The sequence below is a fragment of the Schistocerca nitens genome, chromosome 10 (genome assembly GCF_023898315.1).
Source record: "Schistocerca nitens isolate TAMUIC-IGC-003100 chromosome 10, iqSchNite1.1, whole genome shotgun sequence".
NCBI classification, from domain to species: Eukaryota; Metazoa; Arthropoda; class Insecta; order Orthoptera; family Acrididae; genus Schistocerca; species Schistocerca nitens.
In genome coordinates, this window is record NC_064623.1 from 115,086,593 (window position 1) to 115,105,225 (window position 18,633).

The following is an 18,633-nucleotide window of genomic DNA, read 5'->3' on the forward strand; positions in this document are numbered from 1 at the left end:
ATGGGTTGACCATTAATTCACAGGCATGTGAGAAGACTCTAAACAAACTCAAGAACTGTTTCCAAGTTGTTCCATTTGATAGTAATCTAAAAGAAATTTTGATCCAACACCATAATGCGTGACTGGGATGCAGGAACACATTGTTAGATTGGGTCGGATGTCACTGCCTCACCCACCATATACCTCAACCAGGTGGCCTTGGGGCACTTAAGAATTCTCCACTCAGGCACACTTTGAAGATAATGAGAGTGTATTTCCTGCAGTGAAAACATGGCTACAAGCACAGAACAAGAGAATTTACCAGCAGGGGAAATACGCTCTCACAACATGCTGGCAAACAGCCATAGAACATGAAAGTGACAGTGTAGAAAAATAGTGTGTGTAAAAGAAATGTTGATTGACATTGTCACCAGGTTCTAACCCTTAAGAATAAGCATTTTCTGAGAAAAAAAATTGTGGGGCATTATTTATTGATCAGCCTGCATAAAAATCTCTCAGGTCTTATTTTGTGTCGAACAGCCATGAATCCTGGCTAATAGCTAGCCTCGAATTGACTACATATTTTCTTGAGGCACCATCAAAATCAAAGAAGCTTAGCCAAGCCAGACCTAAACCAGAGCAGCATCAAGATTACCTAGCAGTAGTAACAACACTTTGAAAGTGTTCCACATTTGGAATTTGAGGACTTTCACATCACAGAAAAATTGTGATTTGACACAGACACATGAACTCAAGTTCTACAGTGTCAAAGAGACCATTAGTAGCAAGATAAAACATACAAAAGCAAAATCATCCTACTTTTGATATGGTCTGACTCATGTTACAGTTCCTTTTTCTGTTTCTCCTCCCCATTTTTGATGAACTGAGAGCCTGGATGTCCATTTTACAAAAAAAACACAAATCAATGAGGGATAATTAATTGAAAGATCAGAAAACTGCTTTTTAGTAAGGTGTAGGTTTCAAACTGGGCCATAATGGTGTGTAGGTATCTCTGGACCTAATGGTGGCAACATCTTTTGGTGCCACAGGGAAGTACAGGGAATATGAGGTTACACTCGAATTCTATGCCTCCACATAGGCGTCAGCACGTAGATTCTGTGGAAGAAAAAAATCACCAATTGCCTAATGTTGGCACTTAGATCAATTAGCTTTTTGACTCTAAAAATTATATCAAGAGTACGTAAAGGCATATTTCATGTTGAAATGTTTAAAAAATAATGTTATTAGAAAGAACAGAATTGTATTATATATTGGAGACATTTCACGGCTCGTGCTATATGTCTGCTTGTGAGATGTCTGCTTGTGTGTGTATATGTGTGGATGGATATGTATGTCTGTGCGAGTGTATACCCGTCCTTTTTTCCCCCTAAGATAAGTCTTTCCGCTCCCGGGATTGGAATGACTCCTACCCTCTCCCTTAAAACCCACATCCTTTCGTCTTTCCCTCGCCTTCCCTCTTCCCTGATGAGGCAACAGTTTGTTGTGAAAGCTTGAATTTTGTGTGTATGTTTGTGTTTGTTTGTGTGTCTATCGATGTGCCAGCGCTTTCGTTTGGTAAGTCACATCATCTTTGTTTTTAGATTTTTTTTCCCACGTGGAATGTTTCCCTCTATTATATTGATGTTTATTTGTATAGACTTTTTGATTGAAAGACCTGTCTCCAAGAGGAGCCACAAGCAAGTAAGTCAATTTCCTTTCTGATGTGTCTACAGTGCATATTCGATTGAAGAATGACATATTACATAAATTCTTACAAGTTTTTGCTGCTGTTTTACTGACGCTTTATTAATTCATTGTGTCTCTGTCACAACATGCCTGTTTCAGCATTTTTGCAATTTTCAAGTGATCCTGCAATTATTGTACAATTTTCTGTAAAATGTATGTCAAAAGTATGTTGCTTATATCTGTATTATTATAGAATTTTATGGCCTACATATATGTTAGTAGATACTTGTTCTGTGTCTCAAATGATATGATGTATATTATGTATTGTGTGCTGGACCATCTTGATCACTTTTATAATAACATTTATACATTGTGATTCAAAAATAACTGTACACACTTTGTAAGTGTAAAGTGTGCATCAAAATAAGTGTGAAATGTTAAATAAATTTTTGTCTCAAATTGTTTTATTTCAGAATTGTGCAGTACCAGTAGAGTATGAATCACAAGTGCAGCACAAACAATCTGAACGTAATTATTCTCAGAAAGCAATAACACAAAGGGATCCAAAATTCAACACAGCTATGTATATACATTTATCTGATAATATGTTCAAAATGGTGTCCATATAGACTAAGACAATGACATGCTCAATGTCTTTCCACTCTCAGAATGTTGTAGGCTCTATTCATCTCATTCTGCACAGCCATTTTTACTTTGCTGCTGTGTGATATGTTCTCAATTGAACACCTTACATGAGCTTCTCGAGACAGCCCCAAAAGTAGAAGTCTATGCCCGCACGTACATGTTACAAGCACTCATGACAACTGCATGGGTAAAGAGGCTCTCATCCATAAACAGTACGCAATGCCCAAACAGTGGATCAGCAGCACAGAGCTTCAATAACCACTGACAGAAACTATGATGTCTAGGGTAGTCTACAGGTGTCAGCTCCTGGACCTCCTGCAGGTAAAATGAGTGGAATTGCTGTTTCTGAAGCAGGTACCATACAGTTGTTTGAGTACTCTTACAGTGGAACTTATATGGTGAATCTCCATCTACAATTTCCGTACAATTGATGCCAACCTAACTGTGGTGCACCACAAATGCCATATACCCTTAAACACCTGTTCACAGCTGTGAGAGTCTGATGGTTTGGTATTCTTCTGTTTGGAGATACTTTCATATACTATTGTCTTGCTGCTCGATCATTTCTTTCTCCTGTGCCGTAAAGCAGGTGCATACTCGTGTATTCAATGTATGAGTATGTCACTATACCATACACAACGACTGCAGTCTGTGGACAATTGACAGCAGGTTTGGTGCCACTACACTACAACAGTGCCATAGAGTACAATGGACCACACAGAGGTCAAGTAAACAAAGGCACTTCATTCCAGAATCAACTGAGCCGTGTAGAGGGGTTTACAAAGCAACATCAGTTGATATACAGGCAAACACAACACACCAAAAGCCTGTACTGGGCCTGTACTGGGCTTGCCACAACTGACATTATACATGATAACTAAGAAATAAAGGAATCGCAGACAAACTTAATTTAACATTTTACTCTTATTTTGATGTATACGTTACATCCATGAAGTGCATGCAGTTACTTTTGTATCATCTTGTATAGCACTTATGTATGTTTGACAGTTTTCTCCAGTAATGCTTATAAGTTTCAAAAAGGAATTTTACTTGCAGAAAATTAGCAGTAGTAAGTAAGTCACATCATATATCTATAATTTTCTCATACAAAGATATTTGTGTTGACTGTTCTATTGTCTCTTATGTATCATGAAGTGCTGAACTTTTTTTTTCTTTTATGATGTCATTAAAGTTTGCTAGACATTTTTATGCTTTAATTTTGTTTGTTCATTTAGGATTTGGTTTGGATACGCATTTGCCTGGGTGTAAATATCTAGTTCTTCCAGGACATTGATTGTGTATTCTTTGGGTACCCTATGTAAAATTTTTTATAGCATTTTAAACAATGGGAAATCCAGGCTGGAATGTAACAATATTATGAGAAGGAAAGTTGCTACTCACCATATAGTGGAGATGCTGAGTCACAGATAGGCACAACAAAAAGAGACTCACAATTTTAGTTTTCAGCCATTAAGGCCTTCTTCAACAATAGACTCTCTCTCTCTCTCTCTCTCTCTCTCTCTCTCTCTCTCTCTCTCTCACCCACACACACACACACACACACACACACACACACACACACACACACACACACTTGACTCAGCTGGTAACCCGAGAAGACTTTATCATCGAAATTCACCATGAAAGCCTGTATCCCCATATAGGCTGTTCAGTTTACCCAAAATTTGGTCAATGTTTGGTGCTGTGACATAAGCTAGTTTATTTGTGATTCCTTCGTCCTTTTCTAGCATTATTTATCTATGAATAAGGGGGCGATCAAGAAGCTTCTGCCGGCCGAAGTGGCCGTGCGGTTAAAGGCGCTGCAGTCTGGAACCGCAAGACCGCTATGGTCGCAGGTTCGAATCCTGCCTCGGGCATGGATGTTTGTGATGTCCTTAGGTTAGTTAGGTTTAACTAGTTCTAAGTTCTAGGGGACTAATGACCTCAGTAGTTGAGTCCCATAGTGCTCAGAGCCATTTGAACCATTTTTTTGAAGAAGCTTCTGTTTAAGGATGTTGCTGCAGGATATATGCAACATAGCACAACTCAAATGTGCCTAATAAGCACTGACATGTAAGCGAGGAATTATAGTGGAGTTTGTGTCTTTCCAACATGCATGCAGTAAATGCAGAAATGGGAACTATGGTGACATTATTACAAAATGCACCCAAACATTATTGGCATGCTGTTATTCTTTTCTTGGCTCCTAAAGGACAAACACTTGTAGACATCCACTGGAGAATGAAGAATGAGTATGGGGCAGCATGTCAGTCAGAACAAATGTCACGGAATGGTGCACTAAGTTCTGTGCGATGGGGGTGCTGTTGTTTCATAATAAAGTGTGTCCCCAATCGGAAATGTCGTAACGCAGAAGTTAAGCCAACTAAAGTGGGAGATACTTGAGCATCTGTCCAATAGCATGGATCTCTACCCATGTGGTTAACATGGCTTCGGTCCCTTAAAAAAGGCCTTGACTGGTTGACAATTCCTGCTGAATGAAGATGTGCAGCAGGCAGTTATGGACTTCTTCCTGCAGCAGGACACTGTGTTTTGCCAAGTAGGTTTCTTCAACATGGGGTATCAGTAGGATGATTTCCTCAATGGTCATGGAGATTTTTCCTAATAGGCATATTGATTCTGGACTATACAGACTCTGAATGGAAACTTTTTGATCAGCCCTTATATGTTGTGAGTTTTTGGCTGCTTGTATGGTCTGAGCACCATTGTGGGGTTGAAAGCATTGAACTGGTGCTCAGACAATATGAACAGAACAGCACACTCAGGTAAAAAAAAAAGGAGGAAGGAATCACAAATAAACCAATCCATGTCACAGCTCCATATGTTGGCCAGATTTCAAGAAACCTGAACAGTCCATATAAAAAAAGGTAAAACTAGAACTCATACCAATAATAACTTGAAAATAATAGTTACCATCATGAAAAGCAAGAAACCCTAATATCTAAAATCTAGAACTATAGAAAACCTCTTGCAATGATTGCAACACATTCTACATTGGACAAAGAGGTAGAAATGTCAGAATAAGGTTCAAGGAACATATAAGGTACCCAAAGGAAATACAATGAATATCATAGGAGAACAGGAAATTTGCAACAACACAGGTGCACACCCAAACCAAATTCTGAATGAACAAACAGAACTAAAGCATACAAAATATCTAGGAAACTTTATTGACACTCTAAAAGAAAGAGGGTAAATTTTTGGCACTTCATAACAAGTAAAAGAAAATAGAATACTCAACAAAAAATCTTTGTACAAGAAACAAAAAGTTATAGTTATACTATCCTTGTAATTTGCTTATTATTGCTGATTTTCTGCAAGTAAAATTCGTTGTAAATGTGTAAACATTACAAGAGAAAACTGTCAAACATACATAAGTGCTACAAAAATGCTATTATAAATGTTACCAATAGCACTGAGCGATAATCAAAAAGACACTCCAGGATATAACAGTTAATATACACCCTAATATCTGAGATGTAAAACAAGTAACTACTTCCACATAAAAAAGACGTATAATTCTGTATTACAATATAGAAGTAAGCAACATACTTCTAGCATAGATTTTTATGAAAAGTTGCATCATTGCAGGATCACCTGAAAATTGCAAAACACCTACACAAGTTTGTCTTGATAAGACATATAATGAATTAATTAAGTATCAATAGAAAATCAGCAAGAATTTGGAAGAAATTGTGTGAGATAAGTCAGTGCTGCATGAAAGCCAACTCATACACCACTGTGAGTAATAAACATCCTATAAAGACGTCTGACATAGTCCCACACTGAAGAGGTGTCACAACTGGATGATGAAAGGGACACTAACAGTGAGGCAGAGAAAGGCATTTTTCAGAAGGGAGGGAATACATTCCTTCTTCTAACCTTTCAGGTCAACATTTATATCTGTTTTAACAGAAATACTGGTTGCCTCATTGTAGGTGACCACTGATGACCCAGAACATTATGACCACTGCCTTTCTCGAGGTCAAAAGCCACTTGCTGTTGATGTGGGCATGCGACATGGCAAAGAAAGTAAACAAGTGTATCAGGGAATCAGTCTACTGACAAAAGCGCCACAAATGGAGCAACAGAAATGTGTCACTTGGTCAGATGAATCACATTTCTGATTACATCAAATGGTTCAAATGGCTCTGAACACTATGGGACTTAACTTCTGAGGTCATCAGTCACCTAGAACTTAGAACAACTTAAACCTAACTAACATAAGGACATCACACATATCCATACCCAACGCAGGATTTGAACCTGTGACTGTAGCGGTCGCGCGGTTCCAGACTGAAGTGCCTAGAACCGCTCGGCCACTGCGGCCAGCTCTGATTACATCAGGTTGATAGTCGTGCCAGGATATACCATCATTGAGATGATTGGCTGCTCAAGACATGCACAGCTACACAGATGCAGGGTAGGTGAGGTAGTACTATACTCTGAAGGATATTAACCTGGGCTTCCACAGGATTGTTGTGTTTATAATTTTAAGTTTATTGGTTCAAATGGATCTAAGCACTATGGGACTTAACATCTGAGGTCATCAGTCCCCTAGACTTAGAACTACTTAAACTTAACTAACCTAAGGAATCACACACATCTATGCCCGAGGCAGGATTCGAACCTGCGACCTTAGTAGCCGCATGGTTCTGGACTGAAGCACCTAGAACCACTCGGCCTCAGCAGCCAGATTTTAAGTTTAACTGAGCTTCTTGTACCAAGATGAAGGATGAAGGATGAATCATTACATGAGTTCCGATTCTAACACTTTGCATCATTCTCCTACCATACATGACCTCCCATTGTCTTATCACTTAATTTTTAGATATATTTTTATACATCATCCATACCCACCATTTTAGTTGTATTTTTATCTTGTATCTCTTTAATCTGATGTACTCTGTCAAGTTGGCCTTTAGGCATTTTTGTCAATTCTCCACATTCATATGTTATTTTATTATTCTTATATTTGTATTTCTAGTGTGTACTGATATCGTGAACCACAATTATGTAAGTGAATGGAACAGTCAACCCCAGTTGCCCACTCTTTTGTGGCTATTTACTGAAGTTTCCCACCTCGGTGGGTCCTACATCAGCGGCTTGCACCACCACGATCAGCTGGCTTCTGGGCCATTTGCACCAGTCACTTCTGTGTCATGCTGTCCAGGAGGGCGCTGTGGTTGCTGGCCCTCAGCTTGAGTTCAGTTACCTATTTATTTATGTTATTATTTTCATTTCTGTCCAAAACCCTCTCCAAAGTTAGCATTTTTGTTCCAGTCCCGTGCATTTGTTTGATGTGGGTGTGTCCTCCCATGATTGGCCCATCTGACCACCACTCATTTATGTTCTCATAATTTTGTGAGTACACCACTTTCCACAACAGTGGCTTTCATTTTAGTATGTCAGCCCCACGGCACTTGTACATTTGTAGCCCCTCCTCTTGTTCACAGTTGGTGGCACCTGAAGATGAAGCTTTAAGGTTCAAAACCACTCATGTAATAAACTAAGAAAATTACTGGCAACTGAAGTCAATTTTTATTCTATAAATACGTTTCCCAGCTGCAGATGTGCATCTGTGCAAATACTTTGTAATACTTTAGTTTAAGAGCCTACACAAAAATAATTAATTATTAAACAACTGCAGTTGTCACTCACAAACCTTGATGAGAGTATATTCTGGAGTGCAGTGTAAGCAGTTGCATTAGGAAAAATATTAGCTGCAGCCAAACGAACATCTGGATCTTCATCCTGGAGAAGTTTCACCTGCCAAATACAATACAGTTATACACCTGTCTGACATAAAATATTCAGTAACACAGAGGAAGCTATATTTTAGTACCATGTAACAATGAAAAATGTTTTTGGTCAAAAACCCTTAAAAGTGCTGCAGAACGTTATACTGTGAGAGAAGGTGGCAGTGAAAAATCTGTTCAACTGATAGCCCTGACAACAAAAGCCTGTGTCAGTATCTAACAGTTATGGCTTATTCACAACATCATGGATTAAGGCTACCTACTTCCGAATCAGCTGAATCTGGTAGAAGTCAGTTGACTTCATAGACCAGTATTTCACATTCAGTTGCAGCCGACATTGGCAATCTGGCATTACAGTACTCGTGTGTACTGTACCAATTATGAACCGATTGTCGTGCTGTGCCAAACCAGTAAGTACATGCATAGTGCCAGCACTGCACGAGGAAAATGCTGCACATTTCCCCAGTGCTGTCACTCTGCCCGCATCTGTCTATGTGTTGGGCTTTGGTCAGCAGAGTCTGGTTCCTCTGCTTCCTCCAACCCAATGAAAACTCATCCAGGATGTCGTGAAAAACTATATGTAGTGTGCTGAACAAAAGTAATTACTCAATGAGCATCAGATATACACTATCCAATCAGAAGTATCCAGACACACATATCAAATGTGGGGTATGGACCACTAAATATCAGGAGAGATGGACATGCCAGTATAAAAAGAGGTGGGGAGTACAGTGTTGTCAGTGCAGAATAGCACAACAGGTAGACCACCAGAGCTCACTGACTTTCAGAGTCATATGTAGTACGACAGTCATATGTAGACACCAAATGATGCAGGAAGCCTATGGTGATGAGGGCTTAAGCTGTATTCAGTGTTACAAATCGTTCATACAGTTTAAAAATGGCTGGACGGAAGTTAATGGTGACTCTCGTTCAGGATGCCCTTCGACGTCTACCGACACACTTCAACCATTCTATAGCTGCCAAAGTCAACTGTCTGTGACGTGACTATGAAGTGGAAACATGAAGGAACAACCAAAGCTAAACCATATCCAGGCAGACTTTGTATGCGACAGACAGGGACCACTGAGCACTGTGGAGGGTGGTTGTAAAGAATCACTTGAAATCAGTGCAAGTCACTCGTGGGTAGTGCTACCAAAACTACAGCTTGCACAATAACTACAGTTAGGGTGTCAGAAAGAATGAGGAAGAATGGTCGAACAGCTTATTGTAAACCGTGTACGAGGTCTGTTAAAAAAATTCTGGAACATTCATAATTTCGTGCCAATCGCGTGTTGGAGCAAAAGGTTTGGCATGCCTACACACACACATGTTTAATGTGTAACAGCCATAAGTTTTATTGTCATATGTCTGTTAGTTATTTTTCAGTGCTGTATCAAGTAGAATGTTGTGTCACACAGTTTGGGAATTTCGGATGGCAAAGTTCGAGGAGCAATGTGTCTGCATTAAATTTTGTGTGAATCTCAAGAAAACCTTTACAGATACACACAAAATGTTGCAGGAAGCCTATGGTGATAAGTGCTTAAGTTGTATTCAATGTTACAAATTGTTCATACGGTTTGAAAATGGCCGGACAGAAGTTAATGATGACTCTCATTCAGGACGCCCTTCGACGTCTACTGACAACACTCGTGTCAGGAAGATTAGTAAAACTGTGCATGCCAACTGAAGACTGACTGTCATAGAAATTGCAGAAGAATGTAGCACTTCTGTTTGATCATGTCATGAAAACCTGACACAGCATCTTGGAATGCATCGTGTTGCAACAAAGTACGTCCCATGACTCGTGAGTCAAAACTGGAAAGACCTTCACCTCGCAATCTGTGAAGAGCTTTTGAATCGCACAAATGAGAACGAGATGTTCCTTAAGAGAATCATAATGGTGATGAGATTTGGGTCTACAGTAATGATGTTGAGACTAAGTTCAATCTTCACAATTGGGCGGGAGAGGTTCTCCAAGATCAAAAAAGGCTCACCAGGTTAGGTCAAATGTCAGAGCCATGCTGATAGTTCTCTTTAACTTTGAAGGATTAGTTCCTCATGAACTGATGCCACAGGGACAAGCTGTTAATCAATGATACTATCAGGACGAGTTGTGATGCCTGCAAGAAAATGAGAGAAGGAAACGGTCTGAAATGTCGCAAGAAAATCATGGCTCTTGCATCATGATAATGCACCTGCCTATTCTTCCCTCTTGGTGTGTGACTATGGCACAAAAAACAAAATCACTGCGCTGCATCATCCCCCATACTCTCCAGACCTGGCCCCTACAGACTTTTTTTATTTCCAAAGTTGAAAATCCGAATGAAAGGATGAAGATTTGCAATGATAGATGAGATAAAGGAAAATTCGCGCAATCCGGCGAGCGCTGTACTGAGACTGCTTCCAAAAGTGGAAACAGTATTGGGAGAGGTGAATCAATTGTTGAGGAGAGTATTTCAAAGGAGATCATGCACAATAAGTAAAAGGTTAGCGTAGAAAAATTTTGTGGGCAAAGTTCCAGAATTTTTTGAACAGACCTCGTATTTCTGTAGTCAGAGCTAACTGATGCTTGAGGTGGTGTAAAGAATGATGCGACTGGACAGTGAATGACAGGAAATGAGTCATTTGGAGTGATTAATTACACTATACTGTGGGGCAATCTGATTGAACAATTTGGGTCTGGAAAATGCCAGGAGAACATTACCTCCCATCACGTAGTACCAGCAGTGAAGTGCGGAGCAGATGGCAGTATGGTGTAGCGGGACTTTGAATTTCGCCGCTAACAATAAGACAGCAGAGAAAATATTTATAAGAAAATGAAGGTACAAAAATTGTAACCCTTTTTGTTTTCTACCGGCTATTGTCTCTGGAGAGCGAAAGCTTAACTTCACTTATTCACTACTCTTGGTATGATTCAGACGTAAAAACTTATTTGTTAGTCTTGGTCTGATTAAGACATAAAAACTTATTGATGTGCAGACATATAGTATTGTGGAAGCTTGTGTGAAATGTGGAAGATGGAAACAGCCGTAAAATACATTGCATTCAATATCAAGATGGTATTGCTGTCACTGTTGGTATATGCTTTGGAATGAATTTTTATTCAAACCTTAAGCAAATCAGCCATTCAGTAAACTGTATTTTATCTGTCACTTGCTACACTATGTGATCAAAAGTATCTGGACACCCCTAAAAACATACGTTTTTCATATCAGGTGCACTGTGCTGCCACCTACAACCGGGCACCCCATATCAGCAACCACAGTGGTCATTAGGCATCGTGAGAGAGCAGAATGGGGAGCTCTGCAGAACTCACGGACTTCGAACGTGGTCTGCTAATTGGGTGTCACTTGTATCATATGTCTGTATGCAAGATTTCTACACTCCTAAACATCCCTAGGTCCACTGTTTCTGATGTGATAGTGAAGTGGAAACGTGAAGGGACATGTACAGCACAAGAGTGTACAGGCTGAGCTTGTCTGTTGACTGACAGAGACTACTGACAGTTGAAGAGGGTCCTTAATGTGTCCTGTCTAGGACACATCTATCCAGAACATCACACAGGAATTATGAACTGCATCAGGATCCACTGCAATTACTATGACAGTTAGGTGGAACTGAGAAAACTTGGATTTCATGGTCAAGCAGTTGCTCGTAAGCCACACATCATGCCAGTAAATTCCAAATGATGTCTCGCTTGGTATAAGGAGCACAAACATTGGACAACTGAACAGTGGAAAAACGTTGTGTAGAGTGATGACTCACGGTACACAATGTGGCAATCTGGTGGCAAGGTGTGGGTATGGTGAATGTCCCGTGAACGTCATCTGCCCGTGTGTGTAGTGCCAACAGTAAAATTCAGAGGCGGTGGTGTTATGGTGTGGTCGTGTTTTTCATGGTGGGTGCTTGCACCCCTTGGGGCACTATCACAGCACAGGCCCACAATGATGTTTCAAGCACCTTCTTGCTTCCGAATGTTGAAGAGCAGTTCGGGGATGGTGATTGCATCTTTCAACATGATCGAGCACTTGTTCATAACGCATGGCCTGTGGCAGAGTGGTTACATGACAATAACTTCCCTGTAATGGACTGGTTTGCACAGAGTTCTGACCTGAATCCTATAGAACATCTTTGGTATGTTTTGGAATGCCAACTTTCCTCAGTTCAGCACTCTGTGAAGAATGGGCTGCCATTCCTGAACAAACCTTCCAGCACCCGACTGAACGTATGCATGTGAGAATGGAAGCTGTCATCAAGGCTAAGGGTGGGCTAACACCATATTGAATTCCAGCATTACTGATGGAGGGCACCACGAACTTGTAAGTCATTTCTGTCAAGTGTCCAAATACTTTTGATCACATAGTGTACATTTCCAAATGGTTAGAAATGATAACAACTGCATAATTATGAGATAGAATTGCTGACCTATACTTAAACGGAGAAGTGGAACATCACAAGTGGGAATAGCCACACCTAAATGTACATGATACCATCCTAGGTTTTTGAGCCATTAGTTACTTCCTCAGAGAGAGAAGAGAGGCAGACTGTGAAAGGTTAAAAAGGAATGCCAAATCACTCAGACTACAGACCAGAGAGAGCCATAAAACTGTGTGCCGCACTGAGACTCGAACTCGGGATCTTTGTGTTTTGAAATGCAAAGGTCTCGAGTTCGAGTCTTGGTCTGGCACACAGTTTAATCTGCCAGGAAGTTTCACGTCAGTGCACACTCCACTGCAGAGTGAAAATCTCATTCTGGAAACATCCGTGAGGCTGTGGCTAAGCCATGTCTCCACAATATCCTTTCTTTCAGGAGTGGTAGTTCTGCAAGGTTCGCAGGAGAGCTTCTGTAAAATTTGGAAGGTAGGAGATGAGATACTGGCAGAAGTAAAGCTGTGAGGATGGGGCGTGAGTTGTGCTTGGGTAGCTCAGATGGTAGAGCACTTGCCCGTGAAAGGCAAAGGTCCCGAGTTCAAGTCTCGGTCCAGAAGTTTCATGTCAGTGCACATTCCATTGCAGAGTGAAAATCTCATTCTGCATTATAGGTTACTTTATACATCCCCAGGATATATTAAGTAACATCATGTATGTGAAGTCTATACAAGGACCAGAACTAGCTACAAACCATAAGCTATTGGTGATGAAAACTAGGTTCAGGAAACAAGCTAAACTTAAAACCAAGAAACTCAAGTCGATTAAACTGAAGGAATTTCAGAAGGAAGAGAAAATAACCTTAATATGCAGACTTGGTGATGACCAGGCTTAAAAGTAGAATTGATGAGGATGACGATATGAATGTCATTTGGATTAGATGGAAATCAATATTTCTACAGTCAGCAGAAGACATATGTGGGAATGTAGCAGCAGATACAAGGAAGAATAGAACAAATTGGTGGAATGAGGAAGCGAAGTGGGTGGCAGACAAATTGCAGATTTGTGGTTTATGCAGCTCATGATCTGCATTTGTAATCCATTTAGTTTGTGTAAATGAGACATGTCAAAAATTTATAATACAGTTACAATGAATTCGACACTAATAAATAATAGCACTAAAATAAATAATAACACTGTAATGATATTTCTTAGAATATGAAACACATTGTATGCAGCTCAAATTTCCAGTTCATCCTGCTTGAATTCATCCACTGAAAATTAACATTTTAGTGTAAGTACCTCATATAGCTTTCTTTTAAGGGGACCTAAATTCATCTGCATTAAATTGTTCCCTTTTAATTTATTACAAGTTTTCATTCCCATGTATTGAGGTCCCTGGGCATGTAGTTTCTTCTATATCTTGGTCATTGTGAACAATCTTAACCTGTTCACATTTTGACTGTTTAGAAACCAAGTTTCTAAGGTACTGAGGGTACTGATCACAGATTTGGGAATTTTTTTCCGAATCCTGATTGTCAACTACAACAGAAGCATCATCTGCAAACGGAACTGATGAGGAGCTGATATTTAATGGCATCTGTGAACGGAACTGATATTTAATGATAAGTTATCAACATAGAAGAGAAATAGGACTGGGCCTAATATTGAACCTTGTGGAATACCCTGAGATACTTTTTTCAAGTCAGAAAAAAAACTTGCGTCATTTAAAGAGATGCTAACTCTTTGTTTTCTGTTTGGTAACTAAGATTCAAGCCCTTGTAGGGCACTGGTGCTAATGCTGTACTTTCGTAGTTTGTAAGTAAGCAACGCATGGTTTACAGAATCCAATGTCTTTGTTAGGTCGCAGAAAATTCCTGCCACTTTATTTCTCTTGTTTAATGATGTACTTATTTTCTCAATGAAACTGTTCACTTTATCTGTACAGATTTTCCCTACTAAAACCAGTTGATTGTTTAGATTAATAGAATATTTTGCAATCCAGTTTTAGATTTGGACAACAACAAGTTTTTCAGATATTGTAGATATGACTGGGACAACTGGGATAGGATGATAATTTCCCATGATCTCTCTTGATCCCTTCTTGAATAGTGGTTTGACTTAAACACTTTTCCGTACCTCTGGGAAACAGCCCTCTTCAAAACATTGCTTTATTATTTGAGCTATTTGGGTTTGCAATTTTATTGTGCACCACTTTAACAACTTGGTTATAATAGAGGGAAACATTCCACGTAGGAAAAATATATCTAAAAACAAAGATGATGTCGACCTGCCAGCACTTTCATTTGGTAAGTCACATCATCTTTGTTTTAGATATACTTTAACAACTTGGATGGATATTCCATCCCAACCTGCAGATGTCTTGTTCTTTAATGTTAGTATAGCATTTTCTACATCTTCCACAGAAAATTTTAAAAAAATTGTAAAGCTTTCAGAGTTTTCATTTGGGCAATAATCTGTTACATCTACATCTATGAAGAATTTGACCACATAGCCTCTGTCTTATTTTTATGGTTTCAAACTAGCCCGTTATTTGCCAGCTGTTTTGTTGCATTGACAACTCTTTTACATATGGTTTCATAGAGTATAACATATCCAATGAAATCAATATCTTTATTACACTTTAATTCTCTGTGCAGTTGCCATTTCCTTACACTGAAAATTTTTATGCCCTGGGTAGTCCACTTTAATTTACTGGTAATTTTATTGCTGCAGAGGTGGAAATGTTTCATCAACATGCAAGTATTGCAGAGATGCTTCATGAAGTAAAGTGTGAATCCCTGAAAGGAAAATGACATTCTTTTCGAGGAACATTATTGAGAGAATTTAGAGTGTCAGCATTTGAAGCTAACGGAAGAATGATTCAACTGCCACCAAAATTCATTTTTTGTGGGACACACAGAGATGAGATGTGCGAAGTTAGGGCTTGTACGGAGGCCTACAGTCATGTTTCCCTCACTCTATTTGCGAGTGGAACAGGAAAGGAAACGACTTGTAGTAGCACAAAGTACCCTCTGCCACGCACCATATGGTGGCTTGTGGAGTGTGAATGCAGATGTAGATGCAGACACAATAATAGGACACTACTTTTCTCCATTTACATTCCTGAAAATTTAAAACCATTTGCAAAGCTTTGCATCACTTCGAACTCTTGTCTAGAACTGACTGGATATTTGTGCAGATTTTTTCAGAGTGTACTTCACTTCATATAACGGCAACATCCCCAAAACATCTTAGGTTATTGGTACCATTAATATTGCCTGCCATGTCATTAATACAACATGAACAACAAGGGCCCCAGCGCACTTGTCTGGTCCGCAGCTCGTGTTCTTGCAGTCGCGTTCTTGCTTCCCGAGCGCGGGGTTCCAGGTTCGATTCCCGGTGGGATCAGGTATTTTCACCTGCCTCATCATGTCATCATCATTCGTGAAAGTGGCGAGTTTGGAGTGAGCAAAGGTTTGGAATTTGTACGGGTGCCGATAAGCGTGCAGTTGAGCACCCCACAGACCAAACATCACCATCATCATCATCATCATCATACTTGTCTGGGGCACACCTTAAGTTACTTGTACTTCTGTCAATGACTCTCTATCTGAGATAGCATGTTCTATTCTACTTACCAAGAAAAACTCAAACCAGTCACATATTTTTTATGATACCAAATGTAGCTGTAGTTTTGTCAATAACTGTTGGTCTGGTACCAAGTCGAATGCTTTTTGGAAATTAAAAATACTGCATCTACCTCATGGACTTGATATGGGACTTTTTAGGATGTCATGTGAGAAAAATGGAAGTTAGGTTTCAAACAACTGATGTTTTCAGAATATGTTGTGGTTGGCATGGGAGAAGTCACTCTGTTCAAGATAACTCATTATGTTTGAGTTCAGAACATGTTCTAGAATTCTACAACAAATGACCATCAATGACAAAGGATGGCAGTTTTGTGGATCACTTCTACTACCCTTCTTGTAGATGTGTGACCTGTGCTTTCTTCTAATCATTGGGCACCATTTTTTTTCTCAACTGATCTATAGTATATTATTGTTAAAATGGGAGCTAACCAGCTGCACATTCTGTACAGCATCTGACAGGAATACACTGGACTCTGGAGCATTGTTTGCTACTTTGCACTTGGCTTACTTATGAAATATAGATGTGTATATAAACACAAAACACAAAACTAGGAAACTGTAATCTTTTAATTACATATATTCTAGACTTTCTGCAATCTAGTGCCAGAACAAGCTAAAGAAGGACTACACAAAAACAATTGTTTAATATATTTTATGAGATGTAATACTCCTGACACAATGAATTTTTATTTTCTGTTGTGAACATCTTTTACGTTGAAATGACAGATAATGTTTCAAACAAAACAGGTCTGCTTCATGAAATAAGTTGTTGAAATGACCAACATAGATAAAATAAATAATTAAAAATAAATAAATAGCTGAAGTGTTTATCTTTCAGAATTAGAGCCCTATTTCCAAACATTTTACAGGACTAAAGTACAAAAACCTACACCAGGAGGAGAGGATGGAGATTTGTGTGTGTTCCAAATACAAGGTAAGTGATTATACCACACAACAGACAGAGAGAAAAATATACGTACTTGTGAATGTAGAAGCATGCATTTTGCATCTGCACAGGATATGCTGAATAATGGTAACACTGGCACGAGCAAACAAAGTCCATCAGCGACTCCTTTCCGCAATTCTTCATTGCTGGTAGGATTGGTGACAATTTGTGACACGACATTTGCTACCACGAGTAGCTCCTGAAGTCTTTGACTCCCTGGTCCACTGTGTTTTGCAGAAGCAGCCAGCACACAACTCAGGAGGTGTATTGCTGCTGCCTGCATTCCTCTGCTTGTACACCTACAAGAATTTTAATATAAGAACAACCTCTACAAGAGACATAATATGAGGGTCATTCAATAAGTAATGCAACATTTATTTATTTATTTTTTCTGAAAGTAGTTGGGTTTCATTCAGGATTCCAATACACCATATTATTCCCCATTATTTGGCTACAAAAATCTATTTCTCAACATAATCTCCATTCAATGCAGCAGCCCTATGCCACCATATTGGGAGGGTCTATATTCTACATGGTACCACTCTACTGCTACATGTCAGAGCCAGTGTCTTACTACATCAATAAGCTTCCCATCGTCCACATACTGCTTTCCATGGAGTGCATCCTTCATTGGGTCAAACAGGTGGAAGTCGGAAAGTGTGAGATCCAGGCTGTAGGGTGGGTGAGCAAGAACAGTCCAATGAAGTTTTGTGAGCTCCTCTTAGGAGTGCACACTTGTGTGAGGCATTGTGTTGTGATGGAGAAGGTGAAGTTTGTTTGCATTTTTGTCATGACAAACATGCTGAAGTCATTTCATCAATTTCCTGAGGGTACACAATACACTCAAGAGTTGATTGTTGCATCATGAAGGAGGACATCTAACAGAAGCCCTTCAGACTTCCAGAAGACCATCGCCTTGACTTTACTGGCTTTGAATTATTTCTTTGGAGGAGAGGTGGTGTAGCACCACTCCATGAATTCCATTTTGTTTCTGATTCAAAGTGACGAACCCCTCTTTCATCAGCGATGACGAAGTCTGACAAAAAATGGTCACGATCAGCCACATAACATGTTAGCAATTCCACATAGTTGGTCTTTCATTGTTCTTTATGGTGTTTTGTTAAGCGGCGAAGAGTCCAGTGGGCACACACCTTTCAGAAGCCTAACTGGTGGACAAGCAAGTCAGTACTACCAACAGAGATATCCAGCTGAGAAGCATGGTAATTGATTTTGGTCTGTTGATCACCTCAAATGAGAATGTCCTCACATTCTAACATCGCAGGAATCACAGCTATGTGTGGTTGGGCGGCACGTGAGAGATTAGACAGGTCTGTGTGACCTTGTGGCAAAAATGACAGACACCTTGCCCAATGACTGACCATGCTTTTGTTCACTGTCAGGTCTCTGTAGACATTCTGAAAGTGCTTACGAATATCTGTGCTGCTCTAATTTCCGCCAAAAGAAACTTAATGACAAATCTTTGTTTGGAATGCATCTCTGTTACAGATGCCATTTTGAAGGCTACATTTAGTGCTACCACCTATTGGAAATTATAGGGGCTGAATTGTGAATATGCCAT

General features: G+C 39.6%; 1 protein-coding gene across 1 annotated transcript in view; it reads right to left on the reverse strand.

Moving 5' to 3' along the window:
- The window catches only part of LOC126210434 (uncharacterized), a 196,928-nt gene that overhangs the window by 11,521 nt on the left and 166,774 nt on the right, over nucleotides 1–18,633 (reverse strand). Inside the window, exons 15-16 of the mRNA XM_049939667.1 lie at nucleotides 17,089–17,353; nucleotides 7,994–8,097 (exon numbers count right to left, since the gene is read on the reverse strand). Coding sequence (XP_049795624.1) covers nucleotides 7,994–8,097; nucleotides 17,089–17,353 — 369 coding nt within the window. The remainder of the gene's footprint in view (nucleotides 1–7,993; nucleotides 8,098–17,088; nucleotides 17,354–18,633) is intronic.